Source organism: Myotis myotis, unplaced genomic scaffold, assembly GCF_014108235.1.
Source record: "Myotis myotis isolate mMyoMyo1 unplaced genomic scaffold, mMyoMyo1.p scaffold_m19_p_1, whole genome shotgun sequence".
Classification (NCBI taxonomy): domain Eukaryota; kingdom Metazoa; phylum Chordata; class Mammalia; order Chiroptera; family Vespertilionidae; genus Myotis; species Myotis myotis.
The window spans coordinates 222,640,696-222,659,609 of NW_023416313.1; the positions used below are offsets into that span (position 1 = coordinate 222,640,696).

Sequence of the window (18,914 nt, forward strand, 5' to 3'; positions counted from 1 at the left end):
CTTCCGTGAGGACTGGCCCTTCCCACTCACCCCCCCTCCCTGGAGACTGACCTTGGCCCCTGGCCCGCGGCTCTCTCCTCACCAGGTCTTTCCAGCCTCCTACCTGCCTGCAGGGTGCCAGTGGACACCCATCCCCCACCTTTCCATTCCTTACCTGCCATGTCTCCAATGACGTTCTCCTTCCCTCCACTCCACCCACCCAACGCCATGGCCACACTTGGTCCCTGTCGCCTGCTGGGATGGCTCCACCTTGGAGGGTTCCGTGCAGACATTCTTCCTCTGTGGCCACAGCCTCCTATTTTTCTCACTCCATCACCTAGGTTCTAGGTGCTCCCACTACCCCTGCTCACCGATACCCCAACAGCCTTGAGCTACAGCCTTCCACCTGGAAAAACCTCTTCTGAGTCAGCCAAGGGACGACACAATATTCCTCATGTACCCTGCACAACACTAAGCTACATGGGTATCACCTCCCTCATTTTAGATGCTCTACTCCTATTAATATAACCCAAGAGCCATCCGTGCAAACTAAATTCATGGTTTCTAGCTTCATCTGGGCCCTCAAAGCCCCTGGGACACCCTGCTTCCCTCTCTGCCCTTGGCCATTGTAGGGCCTCCCAACATCTCCACTCTCCTCCAACCTGCAATCCCTCTACCACTGCCTCATACTACACCTCCCTTCATCCTTCTCCCTCCTGACTATGAACTCGCCTGCCTCTGGGTCTGGCTTGTTTCTTCTACCTGGACCACTCCTCTCGGCGTGTATGTCCCTTCCTCTGGGAAACCTCTCTAACGCCCCTCCCAGGCACCCGGCTGGACACCTTCTCTGTGTTCTCAGCGGACCTTCTCTTGCCCCGATGGGGACACTCTCCACGAGCCCCTTGAAGGCAGACTTTCAGGTTCACCACTGGGTCTCGTAGCAAGAAGAACGCCGATGCATGGAGCTCAATAAACACTCTTCCAGGCGTAGCCCACGCTTTTCTACCGTGTGTCTCGGCTATGCCTCCACCGAGCAATGTGGCGGCGAGGAAGGAGGAAAGAGGGCACGTCAGGGTCAGCTCACGCAGGGCAGGGGAGAGACTGGGCGTGACTGTCCCTTGATGGCCCGCACCTGGACCACGTACCCAGACCTGCCCTTTGTGCATCTCGGCTCACGGTTCTCTCATCACAACATCCTTCTGACAACCCTCAGGAGAAACCCTCCCCTGCCCCTCTGAGGACTCAGGGTGCGGATCTGCGTGTGCGCCCGTGCACTCTCCTTCTCTTTATCACACCGTAACTGTGTACATCGGTGGAAGCGCCTGAGAACAGGCTGTCTAGCTATAGCATCTCTGCACTCTTAGTGGTCTCCCTAGAAAACGGTGGGAATGCAGTAAGAGATCCTTACTGGAAACTTGTGTTCATTTCCTGTTGCTGCTGGAACAAATGATCACAGACTTTTCGACTTAAAACAACACACATTTATTATGTCATGTGTCTGGAGGCCAGACATCCAACATCAGTCTCACGGGGCCATAGAAGGGAGATCTGCAGGGCTGCGTCCTTCCCAAGGCTCCAGGGAGAATCCGTTCCCTTGCCTGCTCCTGCCTCTAGAGGGTGCCGTCAGACCTTGGCTTGCGGCCCCTTCCATGTGTTGCCCCAACCTCTGGCTTCTGTTGTGACATCGCCTTCTGTGACTCTTCCACTTCCCTTAAAAGGACCTTTGTGGTTACCTCGGGCCACCCCCATAATCCAGGGCCATCGCCCCATCTCAAGACCCTTCGTTGAGTTGCATCTGCAAAGTCCCTGTTACCGTAAAATCATTCACAGGGCCCAGGGGCTGCAGCCCTGGCTACGTGGGGCCACCGCCAGCCTAGGGCAACAGCCGCTATCGTGTCCGTCGTGTCCGGCAGCCACGCCCCTCGGCTCTGGCCGCCTTAATTCCGCCAGAAGAGTTGGAGGATTTCTTTCCTCTGGGACGAGGACATGGCCGTCAGACTCCCCGGGGTGCACTTTTTATAGAGTTCCCACACCTTGGTCCTGAAAAGCTGACCCACAAAGACGTAGATGACTGGGTTCAGGCAGCTGTTGATGAACGCGAAGAAGTTGGCCCACTGCAGGCCCAGGTCAGTGACGTTCTCCCAGAAGCAGCCGCGGATGGCCCGCACCTGGACCAGAAACTCCAGGAAGGCGAAGAAGTGGTAGGGGGCCCAGCAGACCAGGAAGGCAGCCACCAGCGTGAGGATCAGCGCCGTGGGCTTGCCCTCCCCGGGGCCCCCGCAGCGCGCGCCCCTGGCCATGACCGCCGCCCGCCCGCGCAGGGAGGCCAGGATGTGGTAGTTGAAGAAGACGATGGCGGCCAGCGGCAGGAGGAAGCCCACCACGTTCAGCTCCACCATCCTCGCAAAGTGCCAGGCCTCGTGGGGCAGCAGCAGCACGCAGGCCGACACGTTCAGTTCCGGGACAGCCTTGACAGAGCGGAGCAGGAAGGTGGGGACGCTCAGGAGGCCCCCCACGGCCCAGATGAGCAGGCAGGTGACCTGGGCCAGCCGCCGCTGCCGCCGCCTCCGGCTGGTCATGGGGTGCACCAGCAGGCAGTAGCGGTCCCGGCTGATGGCCACCACCAGGAAGATGCTGATGAACAAATTGGCCTTGATCACGCCGTTGACCACGCGGCAGAGGGCGGCCCCGAACGGCCAGTGGAATTGGTTCCAGATGTTCTCGGCCCAGAAGGGCAGGCCCAAGACAAACACCAGGTCCGAGGCGGCCAGGTTGGCCAGGTAGATTTCGGCCGCGGTGAGACGCCGCCGGGGCAGGAGGAGGACGGACAGCACGAAGAGGTTGCCCAGCAGCCCGCAGCAGCAGACGGCGACGATGAAGGTCGGCAGCACCCTGTGCAGCAGGTCCCAGGCCTCCTGAGCATCGTCCTCGCAGGAGGTGGCGTTGGGAGGCAGGAGCTGGCTCTGGTTGGTGGGCTGGAGCGCCAGGAGGGCCCGGGATGCCATCCAGTGACCTGCAATGCACGGCACGGAGCTGGCGCGGGAGCCTCCCCTACAGCTCCCGGCGCAGCCAGCTGGCCAGGGTTTTGGAAAATAACGTTTCACTGCCACGTGGCCACACCCATGCGTCCACTTATTGTGTGACAGCGGAGACTGCGAGGCCCGCGGCGTGGAACACTGATCAGCTGTTCCCTTAAGAGGAGAAGCTTGCCAAATCCTGGGAGAAAGGAAAGGACCAGGGCTTTGAAACCCAAGTCCAAATCCTGGCACAAGCCCTGGGTGTGGGCCACGTAGACCCACTGACTTTTTCTTTTTCTTTTTGAAAACCAGAGCTCATTGTATCCTGCCCAGCACGGTTGCCTGGCATGGAGGAGGCACCCGACAGAAGGTGGCGATTAGTCTTATTAGCAACCATGTTGTTGTTATTTGCCGTCAAACAAACACGTAACGAGCTTCTACTTTGTGCCGGCACTTTGCCGGGTGCTGGGGATTCAGGGAACAGGACAGAGTGGCCCCGGCCCGAAGGTGCTCACGGTCTAGACGCAGAGATGGAGAGGGCCAATAACGGTGTGCCTACTGAATAAACATGTCCGTGGGGGAGATGGCGAGATGGGGGTCAGAGTCTAGATACATTTCGAATTGGATATCGGCCGTGAGAGGAGGAGACGCTGGGTCTGAGCCCCTGGCGATACAAAGCTCATCATCTGGAATGGAGCGGCCAGAGTGCGGATGGGGAGGCTTTTCTGGGGGGCGGGGAGGGGGGGAGCAATCAGGAGTTCCCTGCTGGGCATGTTAGGGTTGGGATGTGTGTTGGACATCTAGTGAGGATGCCCAGGGGGCGACTGGATACACAAGACAGGTAGGTGTTCAGAGACCAGGCCTGAGGTAACAGGACACAATTGGGAGCTGTAATCTCATAGGTGGTATTTAAAGCCACAGGACTGAATGGCTTAACACAAATTTAAGGACTGGTCCAGCTGGCGTGGCTCAATGGTTGAGCGTTGACCTACGAACCAGGAGGTCACGGTTCAATTCCCCAGTCAGGGCACATGTCCGGTTTGTGGTCTCGATCCCCAGTGTGGGGCATGCAGGAGGCAGCCAATGGATGTCCCTCTCTCATCGATATTTCTATCTCTGTCTCCCTCTCCCTTCCTTTCTCTCTAAAATCAATAAAAACATATTAAAAAAATAGTTGGTCAACTGCAACTGTCATCCAATGCTTCCATCCGGCTCATGGAATCAAAACAAAATTTCAGAAGCTCATTCTGGGGAAAACTTGGGGGCTGCCAGTCTAAGGCCAGTTAGCACTGTTCACGCTGGAGGTAAAGGGGCCGCCTTCTGTGATGCTCGCACACACGCACGTTTGGGTGGGCACAGGGTCACAGGAACACTGCTGTTCTCGCTAACACAAGAAGAGAGTGATGGAACACATGGGCCCGGAGCAGGCCATGGCGCGCACACTAGCTGTCCCTGCACACCAGTGCTCTTCGATATGGTACCCCGGTAAGGGGGGTGGGAGGGGACACCATTTACACCATTTTAAAGCATAGCACCCGGGCTGCAGACTTTCTGTGAAGTCGATGGTGGATTTGAAGAGAAACACAACACGCGTGCTCTTTCCCGCTGCCCGTCCTCAGTCAGTGTGAGGAGACGTGGAGGCTAAGAGCCCTACCATGTTATTAGGCTGGTTGTTCCAGCTGATCTCTACGTGGCTGCATTTCATTCCAAATCAACTGGAAATCTCTAATCGAGGCACTCAACAAACGCAGTGCCCAAGCACCCGCTCTTAGGGCTTTCAGCAGATGGCCGATCTTGGAAATAATGCTTTTAGGTAGAAAATAATTAAAATTGTGTTTTTCTGAAAGAGCAAGGGAGGAAGTGATCAAATTAAGTGATAAGAGCCCAAATGACACACAAGATTTAATTTTAAAATCCCGTAATCAAATTCTGTAACGAGCTTTGGAACATCTCCACTTGTAGGGCAGAGTTCTGGCAATGGGATCAATTCGGATGCTACACAGAAAAGAGATGAAATTGAGAAAGTCTGTGATTTGTGGCATCCAAATTCGACAAAGCATTCAAAATGATAAATCGTATTTGAAGAGTTTCCTGTGGTAAATCTATTTGTTGAAGAAAGGAACTCTGAACTAAGGCATACAGGCAGCTCGCAGTGACCACATCTGGGCTGAAATCTATATATATATAAGCCCAGCGACCATACAGCGGAACAACCAGAATGACCGGTCAACCAGTCACTATGACATGCACTGACCACCAGGGGGCAGACGCTCAACACAGGAGCTGCCCTCTGGTAGTCAGGGCACTCCCAGAGCAGGAGCAGCCACTTGGCTGACTGGGATGAGCAGCACTCCCACAGCGGGCCAATCCCTGCAGGCCCCCCACCAGTGCATGAATCCGTGCACCAGGCTTCTAGTCTATACTAATAAAAGCCTAGGTGGTCCTTACGCCCTTGCACGACACCCTCACGTCATCACAAGATGGCTGCCACAAGATAGCCACCCTCACATTGTCACAAGATGGCCACCACAAGATGGCCAGCAGGGGAGGGCAGCTGGGGGCAACCAGGCCAGCAGGGGAGCAGTTAGGCGTCAATCAGGATGGCAGGGGAGTGGTTAGGGGTGATCAGGCAGGCAGGCAGGTGAGCGGTTAGGAGCCAGCAGACCCTGTGGGATCGGGCCTAAACCGGCAGTTGGACATCCCCCAAGGGGTCCCACATTGTAGAGGTGCAGGCCAGGCTGAGGGACATCCCCGACCCAAGTGCACTAATTTTGTGCACCGGGCTTCTAGAATTTACATAATTCCACACGCAAAGCCCTGGGCCTGAGCATCTCTGCTCAGAATTTGCTCAGAGCTTACCAGGCCCCTTGGCACTTACAGAGAGAACACTTTCTTAATTAAATATATTCTGGTCCAAGAAGAGCATCCATGGAAGGCATTAATTTAAATGTGTTAACCTTGAAAATTGAAGAAGACCTCAGCAATTATATGGAACAACTGAAAATATAAAATCATGTAGAAAGAAAAAGCAACCCATGAAAATGGCAGGGACATACAAGTGTCAGTGCACGCTTCAGACACGGCTATGGGCCATGGCTATGGACCAAGGACACAGGGACACACCAGCGTCAGTGCACGCCTCAGACACGGCTATGGCCATGGCTATGGACCAAGAACAATCATTTTGCTTTTGTCACTTTTCATTGTTCAGTTAATTAACGTAAAGAGGGGGGTTTATTTTGCTTTAAAATATGTGGATGCATATACTTTTAGAGGCATAATATTTTTTTTAAAAAATTGTAGACTAAAACTACTTTAATAAATCTGTTAATATAACTTAACCAATTTGTTGGGGTGTGTGTATATATGTATATATACAGTTAAATACATAATATTTTTGAAAATAGTTTTTGACTTGAACTACTTTACAACTCCATCAATATGATACAGCCCACTTGTTGTTTTAAGACACCCAGTTTGTGGTCATCGGTGCCGGCAGCCACAGGAGACAAATACACCCAGCACACCTACCCCCTCAGATGCCTGGGGCACCCGGCAGCCCCCCGTGCTGCACACAGGGGTGCGAGCTGCTCCCACAGACTGCCATGGGGCTCTTGTGTTCCTTCCAGGCCCTCCTCTGCCCGGGCCGGGGAAGTTCTTTCCCGGCCCATCTCCTCCCCAGGTGAGCCCCGGGGCTCAGACCTGACCCCTGACACACCTGGGGTGGATGTGCTGAGGCTCGGGGACCGTGCTGGACTCTAGGTAACTGATCCCGACGCTGTGTCCTTATGCCCATTGTACAGGCAAGCACACTGAGGCGAGGGAAGTGAAATGACCTGCCCAAGTCCGCATGGCAAGATGAGCCAGGGCCTCTGTACACAGCTTTTTCCCGGTCCGCCTCAGGGTCCAGGCCCTTTTTACACCTCACGCTGTGACTATAAAGAGACCGGGCCTGGAGCCAGGGAACCTGGGAACCCACCTCTGTGAGTCTGGGCAGGTCGAAGAACTTTCCTGAGTCTCAGTTTCCTCGCCTGTAAAGTGGGAATAAGGGTGCGTGTGGCAGAGTCGCCGTGAGGCTTGACTGAGATCACGCACTAAGGCCCTCGGGGCTGTGAAGCGTCACAGCAGTAACGGCAGCAGCTGCAGCCGGAGTAACAGTGACAATGAAGCACCTGGTCCCTCTGAGCACAGCAGCCTCTGCTCCCCACAGGCGGGCGGCCGGTGCTGTCGCAGGAGGCTGGAAGGTTCCACGAGACCCTCTGCGGCTCCTCCTGACGCTGAAGCAGGTCGGGGATGCCCTGGGACCCTGAGGCCCTGAATTCCGGGAGCGGGGATCCCGGAGGGCCTGGGGCTCGGGACTCTCCCTTGTCGGCAGCCTTGGCGCCTCACCGCCAAGAGTGTAAGAAGGACCCGCAGAAAGGGGGTGAGTCATGATGGAGGCCGAGAGCCCCGGGATGTGTCTCCTTAGCTCCTCTCCCTTTCCTTCTCCAGGGATCCTTGGCCATGCGGGAGGGGATCCACCTCCCCTCTGAAGCGGGGGTGCCTGGGCAGGAAAGGATGGCTCTTGGTGGACAGCAAGGGGCCTGGCTCCCGTGTCCTCCTCGGAGACCCCCAGGTCAGTGAGAGGCAGAAGCTGCCCAGGCACCAGGGGACCCCAGGATGAGCTGGGGTGTGGGCCTGAAGGGGCGGCGGAGTGATGGCCCCAAAGAGGCCTACACCCCAGTCCCTGGCACCTGTAGGGACGTTGTTACCTTACGTGGCCACAGGGACTTTGCAGACAGTTACGTTCAGGGCCTAAGGGCCTGCTCAGCAGGGCTTATCGCGAACGGGGTGGATCTCACCAGCCGCGCCGCTGCCTGCGTTCACAGAAAGTTGGCCAGAGAGGAGAGAATTCCTTCCCCGGCTTAGTTCCAGCTCTGATATTCGCCTGGCACATAGTAGGTGTTCGGCAAACGGCAGCTATTGCTCTCGTTTGTAACATTTGATCCCATTTGAAAAACGCAAAGGTGAGTCTACTCAAGACGCCACGTGTACTTTCTAGAGCAGTGGCTCTCAGCCTCCTGGCCCTTTAAACACAGCTCCTCATGCTGTGACCCAACCACAAAATTATTTTATGCTACTTCATAACTGTGATGTTGCTACTGTTATGAATCTGATATGCAGGATGGTCTTAGGCGACCCCTGTGAAAGGGTCGTTCGACCGCCAGAGGGGTCGCGACCCACAGGGTGAGAACCGCTGTTGGGACTTTGTGGATTCTGCGCATTTCTGACATCGGCACATGGCACTCTGGGACTTTGTTCAACAATCTCGTGCTCTTCGCGTGAATGGCAGCGTCACAGTGAGGGATGGTAAGGCACTAGGTATATTAAAGGATGGCCACCCCGCCCCATAATGACATGCCGTTTTCAAACCACAAACAACCCAGCCTGGGTGGCCCTTATGAAATCTTGTAAGTGACCCTGAGGGACGGGGCCAGCGTCCAAGCGGGGCTCCAAAGGCCGTGGGCAGGCCCCTCGATGACCTGGGCAGAGAGAGCGGCCAGCACCTCCCGGCGCTCCCCTTCCTCCCCCCCATCCTCTGGCAAAGCAGCTAAAACCCAAAATAGGCCTGGAATACAAGCCTCTCATATTGACTTAGATTTACATGGTTTTAAAAATATATATACACGCTTACAGAAAGCTGAAAATCCTGCCAATATTTAGCTGTAAAAGAATGATTTTTTTCTCTCTCTGAGAGATATGGGTCTCCTCCTACATGTCACTCTCATAGGGAAAAGAAAGCCGGGCCTTTACTTACTCAGGAAGGGAGCCGGAGCGCGACTTGGGCTGAGTTTTCCGACGGGACGGCGACAGCTGCCTCTGGAGGTGTTGTCTGTTCTGGGAAGCGCTGAGAAACGGGGTGGCCTGACTTATATAACCTCTGCTCCATCGATGACGTCATTGGAGGGGTTGCCGAAAAAGTAAGTGTTTCAGACGGGGGGAAGCGAGCTGTGGTTTTGAAAGAAAAATTGCTTTGCACTTCGGAGCTGGCGAGAGATGATTCACCTTCCTCTCTCTCCTCACCTCCGGCCCCCGGGCGGCCACCACCCTGCCCACAAAGGGCGCCCTGGCCAACTGCCCTCAGCTGGCGCAGGGGAGGGAGTCCGCGATATCGTAACCACTGTGCCTGGTGCCAAACTCATAGGGTGACCGCTCGGGGAGGCACACCCATGGCTAAGCACTATATTCGCCTGGATTATTGGATGTCAACTGTGACTGAAACACAAATTAAAAACACTTTTAGCTCTGTCTGACCGGTTTGGCTCAGTGGATAGAGAGTCAGCCTGCGGACTGAAAGATTCCAGGTTCGATTCCGGTCAAGGGCATGTACCTTGGTTGCAGGCACATCCCTAGTAGGAGGTGTGCAGGAGGCGGCTGATCGATGTTTCTCTCTCATCGATGTTTCTAACTCTCTATCCCTCTCCCTTCCTCTCTGTAAAAAATCAATAAAATCTATTAAAAAAACCCCACACTTTTAAAAAGGCAAGGACACCACGCTCCCGAAACACAAACAACCCCACACACTGGCGTCCCTGAGTGCCCGAGAGCCTCAGGCGCCCGCGGACGCCGAGAGCCGACTCCGAGGGCCGGGGATCTGCAGCGGCTTCGGTGGGCGCCGCTGGAAAGTCCCCGCTGGGATTTGGGTCTTGTGGGATCCAGGGCCAGGAATCTGTCAGTGCGGACCCCATTAAACAAACAGCGAGCCAGGAACGGGCTGACTCATGCCGGGTTGAGCAAGATTAGATGTGCTTTCCCTGAGCCTCCTGGCAGCCGTGAGGGCTGCTCTGGGCGAGGCCGCATCCATCCTTCAAGTTGAGCTACTCAAGGCCTCGTGTCCAGGGCAGTAAGACACTTCTGGCTGTTTTTGAGGGCCAAGCCTTGAGATCCTTTAACTGAACCCCCTCTCTTTGGGCTCCTAAAGAGTAAGACGTTTCATTTGGCCAGTGTGGCTCAGTGGTTGAGCGTCGACCCATAAAGCAGGAGGTCATGGTTCCATTCCTGGTCAGGGCACATGCCCAGCTTGTGGGCTTGATCCCCAGTGGGGGGCGTGCAGGAGGCAGCCAATCAATTATTCTCTCTTTCCCTTCCTCTCTGAAGTCAATAAAATCTACACTAATAAAAGAGAAACATGCAAATTGGTGTCACTCTGCTACACCCACCAGCCAATCAGATGAGTATGCAAATTAACCCAACAAAGATGGCGGTTAATTTGCATACGCAGGCGTGGAGCAAAGACTGAAGGCTCAGGCTGGAGTGAAGACTGAAGACTGAAGACTGAAGACTGAAGCCTCACTGCAGCCTCAGCAGAGAAGCCAAGCCTCGAGAACCAAAGGCCTGGGTCCTGGGTGCCAGAGGGAAACTGGTGCCAGCAGCCAGAAGAAGGAAGGCCTATTGCACGAATCTTCGTGCAACGGGCTTCTAGTATATATATAAAACTAGAGGCCCAGTGCACAAAATTTGTGCAGGGGGTGGGGGGGGGGTCCCTTCAGCCCAGTCTGCACCCTCTCCAATCCAGGACCCCTTGGGGGATGTGTGACTGCTGATTTAGGCCCGATCCTGGGGATTGGGCTTAAACCGGCAGTTAGACATCCCTCTCACAATCTGGGATCGCTAGCTCCCAACTGCTCACCTGCCTGCCTGCCTGATCACCCATAACTCCCCCCCCCCCCCCGCCCCACTGGCCTGGTTGTCCCAAACATCTCCCCCCCACCCCGCTGGCCTGGTCATCCCCAACTGCCCCCCCTGCCGGCCTGGTCCCCCCCCTAACTGTCCGGAAGGAAGTTGGATGTCAGGAGGATGTCCGGTCGACCTGGTCTAATTAGGATATTACCCTTTTATTAGTATAGATAAGCTCACTTTGAAAAAAACAAAGAGTAAGACATTTCAAGCTTCCTCCCTCATGCAGAAGGTGTCCACACCAGGGCTTCCAGAGAGGTGATGCCCCCAAATCTCAGGTCCCCACCCCCCACCCCAACACCTGGTCCTGACTCCCAGACCCTCGATTTGCACTGTTGGTGTCACTGTGAACCCAACATGCCTGGAGCAGAAAAAGTCCCCTTTGTCCCAGAATCTGGCCTTCTCGTGGGGTTTCCCTTTTCTGACACCCCCCCTTGGGGGCAGATTATACTTTTGGATTTTCTAGCCGTTTTCTCCTGTTTCTGGACATTGGGGGTGGGGGTGGGGGTGGGGTGGGTGGGTGGGGACTTCAAGGATCCGCAGCACATGTGATTGATTTAGGAAGGAAACTGGGACCTATCTTTGCAGAATCAGAAGCGACCTGGGACTTCTGTGGTCACACAGATATTCGGCAAGTGCCAGCCGTCCTTTTGGGGCTGATTTTAAGCAGAGAAAGTTCCTGAACCCCGGGATTTTCTAGTCAGCACTGCAGGCTGGGGTCCTGCCAGCCAGCCCCCTGCCTCCTGCAGAAGGCGGTGGGCTTTTCCGCCTTCGATGTGAGTTTACACTGGACAGGATGGGGAGGGGCTGCTCTCAGGCCGTGTCTCCTCCCAGGCACATACTCCCCGGTGGAGACCAGGACACCGGCTGCTGCTGGACGGGGTGGCTGCCAGGATGGCTGGGGTGCAGGGCTGGGCTGGGCTTTGCTCCCCGGGAGGCCAGCCTATGAGCAAGGCAGGCGGGTGGGCGGGGCTGTCGGTGCCCGCGTGCCCCTGGCCAGCGGCTGAGTAAGCCGGTCTTGGGAAAATGACTGTGTGGCCGCCTTGCCAAGGCCGTGGGGGCCCCACCCGTGGGAGGAATGGAAAGTAACGTCGATGAGTAAGGGCATGGATGCTCCCACTGTTGCTCACGGGGATGTGAAATGGGAAACAGACCTTGTCGGGGGAAGGAGGGGAGAGCTGGAACCTGCATTCTGGGGACCGAGGGACCACAGCCCCCTGTCTGTGAGGGACAACAGTGACTGAAGTCCCCTGGGCGCTGGGGACTTGGGGGAAAGCGTGTGAGGAGACACATCAGCTCAGAGGCAGTTATGAGGCAGGAAGGGGCCTTGGGTGGGGGGGGACCCAGGGGTGCTGTCCAGAAAGGAGGGTGCTGGGCCAGCTGGGTGGGGGAGGCCAGCTGCCTGGGATTGTTCTTAATGCAAAGACTTGGGGCTCGGGCAGCCTGGCTCTCCCCAGGCACGGCTGCTCAGGCTGTGCCTGCCTCAGGCGGTGCTCGATGCACGTTCAAGGGAAGCTGAGCTGGAGTTTGAAGAGCCTGGGGACACACGGCCGCAGCCCCCGGGTGACATGCAGGGTCCAGCGGCCGCTTCTCTGCAGGATCAAGGCTTCACTCTCCTTTCGGCCCAGCTGGGGCCTCTCACCTGTCCGGCCTTCCTTCCCCTCTTAGGATCTAGGCCAGCCGTGGGCGAACGACGGCCCGCGGGCGGATCCGGCCCGTTTGAAATGAATAAAACTAAAAAAAAAAAGACCGTACCCTTTTATGTCATGATGTTTACTTTGAATTTATATTAGTTCACACAAACACTCCATCCATGCTTTTGTTCCGGCCCTCCGGTCCAGTTTAAGAACCCATTGTGGCCCTCGAGTCAAAAAGTTTGCCCACCCCTGGTCTAGACGCTCACATACAAGTGGGTCTGCACAGGGCTCCAGCCCCCTCTCCCCGCTTTCTTTACCTTTACCTGAGGATATTTTCCCACTGATTTTCAGAGAGAGTGGAAGAGAGAGGGAAAGACGAATGACGGAGAGAAACATCGATGTGAGAGAAACACATCGACTGTTTGCCTCCTGCACGAGGCCCGACCAGGGCCAGGGTGGGGGAGGAGCCTGCAACCATGGTACGTGCCCTTGAGCGGAATTGAACCCAGGACCCTTCGATCCATAGGCCGATGCTCTATATCCACTGAGCCAAACCGGCCAGGGCCCCATCCTTGCTTTGTGACTTTCCCTCAGTCTGTCCTTGTGCTGGATTAATATTCCGGAAGCCCCTGGGTTTTGCCACTTCACAGGACAATGGCAAATTCCCAGACTCCTCCACGGCCCTGCTGTGACCCCCAGAGCCAGTGTCCTCTGCTCCGGCCAAGAGGGTGGCTCCCTGGCTCCCAAGGCATCCGCACCCGCCCTCCCGAGAGCGTTGGCTAGAAACAACCTGCCCGCTCGTCTCCCTGCCGGATGCCCACCCCCCACTCCCGTCCCGCATGCCGTGCCCCTCTGCTCCTCGGAGCTCAGGTCCCTGGAATCCCTCTATTCTGCGAACACGGAGGGAGCACCTGCGTGGGCCAGGGGAGGGCTGGGTGCCAGGAGGGCAGGGAGGGAGGCTTGGAGTCTCCCAGGGCTGCACACGCTCTGGTGTCAGGCAGGGGAGCCAGCACACATTTGTAGCCGAGTGTGCAAAGGTCACCGTGGAAGAGCAGGCACGGAGGGGCGGGCAAGGCTGGGCGAGAGTGAGGCGCCAAGACGCGAGGGGATAAACATAAACTCCTAAGGAAGCTTTCACTGAGCCCGACACCTGCCATCTGCAGGGGACAGTGGCGACCCAAGTGTGACCTGGGCGTGCAGGCGGCGGCGGGCGCTGCCCTGCGGCATCGCGGCGTTCACTGCCAGGCGGGCTCTGGGTGCCTTCTTGGCTGGGCCCGGGCTTCCGAGGACAGGAGGGTTCCAGCCTCTGACCCCACGGGGGCCATGCTTTGGAAGCTGAAGGCTTTCTCACCAGGCAGTGGCCTCACCAGACCCTCCTCTTAGGGAAGTGATGAGCTAACAGAGCCGGGGGCCAGGGCAGGGGGGTCAGGTCCAGCCACAAGCCAGGCCTTCTTGAGAGGCAGGTGTGGAGAGAGGGAGCCGGCCCGTCTGTAAGACACCGGAGAGCCTGACGGTGTGGCTCAGGGGCTGAGCGTCTCCCTATGATCCAGGAGATCACAGTTCAATTCCTGGTCAGGGCACGTGCCCGGGCTGTGGACTTGATCCCCAATGGGGAGCGTGCAGGAGGCAGCCAATCAATGATTCTCTATCATCACTGATGTTTCTATCCCTCTCCCTCTCCCTTCCTCTCTGAAATCAACTATATATATATACCCTATATAATAAAAGCCTAATATGCTAAGCATCTTCCATTCAACCAATCAAAGGGTAATATGCTAATGATATGCTAAGGTCGCTCAACTGCTCGCTATGATGTGCACTGACCAGCAGGAGGCAGACAGTAGACTGGTTGACCAGTAGCTATGACGTGCACAGACCACCAGGGGGCAGATGCTCTGACCAGTAGGTTAGCTTGCTGCTGGGGTCCAGCAGATCAGGACTGGGGAAGACGGGGCCAGACATGTCCTGGAGCCCTCCCGTGGTCCCTCCTCAGTCACCGGCCCGATGGACCCTGATTGGGACTGGGCGAGACTGTCCTGCTCAGCCCAGATCGCCGGCCAGGCGGAGAGACCCCACTGGTGCACAAATATATATATATATATATATATATATATATATATATGTATATGGCACTCGGAGAGAGGCAGTCTGGGGAGTATTCTGACCTCAGTGTGCCCTCGGCTTCCTCACCTGGGCACCGGCCCTGCCTGCTGTGAGCCGCTGTGGAGATAAGTCCGTGTGTGGACCGTCACCATCAGGGCTCGCAGAGGTTCCCGGGACAGCAGGAGCCTGTGTGTGATGAGGTAGCCTTTCCCAGTTTGATGCCTCTCTCTGTGCAGTCTGGCGCACGTGGCCCCATGGAAAACCTCCTATTAATTTTTTCAGAGGCCTCATTGGCCCTGCGTACAGCAAAAACGCAGGGAAGGACTGAAGTTAGTTTTCCTTGGAAACAGCAGCTCACGGATGGAGCTGCTGCGCCTTCTCTTGAGCGTAAGTCACATTGGTGCCCGTAAGTCACATTGGTGCCATCAGTCACATTGGTGCCGTAAGTCACATTGGTGCCCGTAAGTCACATTGGTGCCCGAAGTCACATTGGTGCCCAGGATCGGGAGCGCGGCCACGAAAGCAGGGCTGGGCCCAGGGAGCTGAACATGCTCATGATGATGTCCACCGTTTCTTGGAGATTCCAAAGCAGGAATCTGCTGGTCTGGTCTGGACGTCACAGTGGGCAGGTCTAGGCCGCAGAGCCACCTTGCCAGGGTTTAAATCCATCACAGCGTTTCCTTCCACCTTGTGGTGAAGGGACAGAACGGAACTGATAGCTGTGTCCCTAACAAAAGGACAGAACAGAACTGATAGTGAAAGGACAGAAAGGAACTGATAGCTGTGTCCCTAACTCCTCTCCCAGGAAAGCCACAGAATGTATCAGTTACTCAGCCTGCCCTTATCTCGGCCAATAGGAAAGCAAGGGAAACTAGCCCCTGGCCCTCACTCAACCAACCGGAACCAACCAAGTGCCTCCACCCTCCTCCCCAAGCCCTATAAATTCTTTGTTCTCTTGGGACTCGGGGCTCTCTCGTGCATCCAGTAATGGAGGCAGAGGAGGACCAAGCCCGAGCTTGAATAAAAGACTCTATGCTCTTGCATCGGACCCGGCTCCCTGGTGGTCTTTCTTGGGGGATCTTGAAATCTGGGCATAACAGTGGATCCCTAGTTTCCTAACCTTCTCAGAGTGGGAGTCACAGGAGATCTGGGACCTGTGGCCGGGCCGGGCCAGCAGCCAGCTCCTGGACCCCACAGACAGCGGTGGGGTCAGCGGGAGGGGTGACGCCACCCTCTGCTGTGGCCAGGCCTGGAGAGAAGAAGCAGGTGCATTGCTGGCCCCTGGGGGGGCCGCGCAGTGACTCACGTGGAGGGAGCCGGCTCGCCGGGCCATCTAGAAACAGCCTCCCGAGGTGGGCTGGGGCTGCTGTCGGAAGCCAGGAGCTGGGCCTGTGGCCTCCTCCGAACCCCTCTGAGTCTCCCCGAATCAGCCTGGCTCGCCGGCCTGGGGAGGAAGAGAGAAGGGCAGCCCGGCCCAGAGTCGGAGATGGGCAGTAAGCCCACGGCCTGTGGTGCAGCCTCCCAGAGCCTGACGGGCCAGGTGACCTCGGGGAGGCCTCTCCGTATGGCTCCTCCTGAAACAATCCTCCGCAGCTCTGTAGGGCGCCCCTCCCTCCCTCCCAGGAAGTCGTCAGCCGCTGGCAGCTCTGGCCGTCAGGGACCTGAGGGAGCACTGGGCCCCTCTCCACTGGGGGAGAAGGGCAATGTCGGGGGGGAGGGGGGGCATGCACCCGAGACTAGTAACACACCCCATGGTCTCAAAGGGCCACGTGGGGAGGCTTGAAACCACAGGCATTCACTCCCCGAGCCCAGAGGCCAAAGTCCACAGTCAAGGTGGGCAGGGCGGCCCCTCCTGGCGGCCCTGAGGGCGGCTCCGTTCCCTGCCTCTCCTCCAGCTTCCGGGGCTCCAGCAGCCCTTGCTGTCCCTTGGCTTGGAGAAGCATCCCTCCAATCTCCCCCCCCCCACCCCCCCCCCCGTGTCTCTGTGTGCCTCCCCGCTTCTAATAAAGACCCCAGTCATTGGATTTGGGGTTCACCTTAATCCAGTGTGGCCGCAGCTCAGCCTAATTACTTCTGCCAAGACCTTGTTCCCAAATAAGGGCCCATCCTGAAGTGGGGGGTGCTGGGCTGGGGGGAGGGAGGGAGCAGAATCCAACCCGTGAGAACACTCTATCTCACTTTCTCTTCGTGACACCCAGATCCTCATTGTACAGGCAAGACACCAGGAGCTGAGAGAAGTTAACTGGCCTCGTGCCACTCCCCACAGCCAGGACCAGCGGAGCTGGGGTGAGAGCCGGCACCTGGCCCCAGCCCAGGGCAGCCAGGCATGTTGGTGTTGCCTTGAGAGTTCACAGAGCCCCCTCTCCAGAGCCATCTGTTCCGGGTGAGATAGGCATACGTAGTGTGTTATCTGCCCATTTTACAGCTGAGGAAACTGAGGCCAAAGACCAGGGTGGGGGAAGGTGAGTCATGGGGTTGGCCAAGGGCACGCGGTGAGTAGGTGGCCTGGGAAGGACTCAAGGCCTGGCCTCCAGGGCCCTTCCCCTGCTGCTGAACATTGCCTCTCGGGCCTCTCGGTGAACGCCGGAGGGAAGGAGCCAGACACAGAAAGGGAGTGATCCCAGCTTCGTGCACCGTCCAGAACAGGCGAAGCTGGAGACAGAGGAGGCGGTGGGGAGGGAGGAATGGAGTGGCTGTGGAAGGCTGTGGGGTCTCGCCTGAGGAGACGGATGTGTCCTGGAGCCAGACAGCCCTGTGAATCCTCAACGCCGCCGGCCAACTCCCCCGCTTATGACTCGTAGTGCCATGAAGCGGCTTTCAAATATCTCGGGGAAGCAAGCGCTCACGCTCACCAGGCCCGGGGGATGCCAAGTCCGCCTGTCGGGGTGCAAGCAGCCGAAAGGCACCTGGAGCGCTTTCTCAGAGGTTCGCACCCCTCCGGTAAGGCACAGCCTCTGAGAGCAGGCGGGTCCCAGGGCACCCTCGCTGGGCCGGAGTGATTGAGGGGGTCAAGACTGAAACAGCTCAGCTGAGGGTGAGACATTCTGATGGGCCCCTTTCACCGCAGCCAAAACCCACAAACAAACCGTTAGCCCCTCAATCATGGCTCTTGCTAAACCACAACTTCCTTGCTCACCCCTGACCCCCACATCCTCCCGGGGGCGGCACGAGGCCAGAGCTGTGTGAGCCTCTGCCGGGGGCTTAGGGATTGAGTAACAGGAGATAGGGGAGCACACTGCTGGGGTGACGCATAGAGACGTCACCTCTCAAATCCCAGAGGCTGCGCCAAGGGGCTTCATGATTGAACGGTAGCCACGAGTTCCCATCAGGTCACCTATGTTCAGTCTGCACCTCTGCCCAGGCCTCGCTGGCTCCAGGGGGCAGACCCGGGAGCTGGGCCCATTTTCGGTTCTGAGTCCACCGGAGGCCCACCTGGGCTTCTCCCATCGCACCAGCCTCCTGGGGCCAAGGAGGGGCCAGAGTCGCGGGCCGTCAATGTTGCCTGGCTGGGGTGGGGGAGGCGAGAGGGAGGTCCTCCCTGCCCATTTCCACCTGCTCAGATCCCCTGGCGCAGCTCCCTCTGGGCTGCAGTCTCACTTGAGAAAGGCTTGTGGCTGGGAACAAAGTCCCTTGATGAGTGGGCTCCCTGGGGCCCTTGTGGGCAACTTTCTCCAAGCCCAAGGCTGATGCTGAGGGTGCAGCTGGCGGGAAGTGGGGGCACCGGGAGCGGATTGGAATCTCTGTCGGACTCTGTCCAGACATTTGTGTCCAATATGGCTGGAGGGTAGAGCATGAGCCAGGAAGCAGAGAGAGGGAAAGACACAGGCAGGGCTCCGCTCATGGCAGCTCTTGCAAACCACGTTATGGCTGTGGAACTCTATCTCAGGAGAAGTGGAGCATACGGAAGGGTTTCCTGTTAGAGGGTGCCATTGCCACGCTCACCATCATCTTCATCATCTTCATCATCACATCACCATTATCACCACTATCACCTTCACCATCATCACCATTATCACCATCACCATCACCATCACCATTATTATCAATATCACCTTCACCATCATCATCGCTATCACCATCACCATCATCAACACTATCACCATCATTGTCATTATCCTCACCATCACCATTATCACCGCTATCACCATCACCATAATTACCATCACCATCATCATCAGTATCACCATCACCATCATCACCACTATCACCATCATCATCATTACCATCACCACTATCACCATCATCATCAATATCACCATCACCATCATCACTGCTATCATCATCATCATCATGATAATCACCACTATCACCATCATCATTGTCATCACCATCACCACTACCACCATTACCATCACCGTCATCACCACTATCACCATATCACCATCACCATCATCACGATCACCGTCACATCAATATCACCATCACCATCATCACCATCGTCATCACCATCATGACAGCTCAC

General features: G+C 56.6%; 1 protein-coding gene across 2 annotated transcripts; it reads right to left on the bottom strand.

Annotated features, from left to right (window-relative positions):
• Nucleotides 1–1,437: 1,437 nt before the first annotated feature.
• Nucleotides 1,438–8,975, bottom strand: BDKRB1 (bradykinin receptor B1). Of its 2 annotated transcripts, none has more exons than XM_036317802.1 (2): nucleotides 8,794–8,975; nucleotides 1,438–2,992 (listed from the first exon to the last, which is right to left on the bottom strand). In XM_036317802.1, the coding sequence occupies exon 2, from the start codon at nucleotides 2,982–2,984 to the stop codon at nucleotides 1,917–1,919; it is 1,068 nt and encodes a 355-aa protein (XP_036173695.1). In that variant the 5' UTR covers nucleotides 2,985–2,992; nucleotides 8,794–8,975; the 3' UTR covers nucleotides 1,438–1,916. The 2 variants fall into 2 exon arrangements, with proteins under 2 accessions (XP_036173695.1, XP_036173685.1); XM_036317792.1 differs by having other exon boundaries at nucleotides 1,438–3,052.
• Between the last annotated feature and the right edge of the window lie 9,939 nt (nucleotides 8,976–18,914).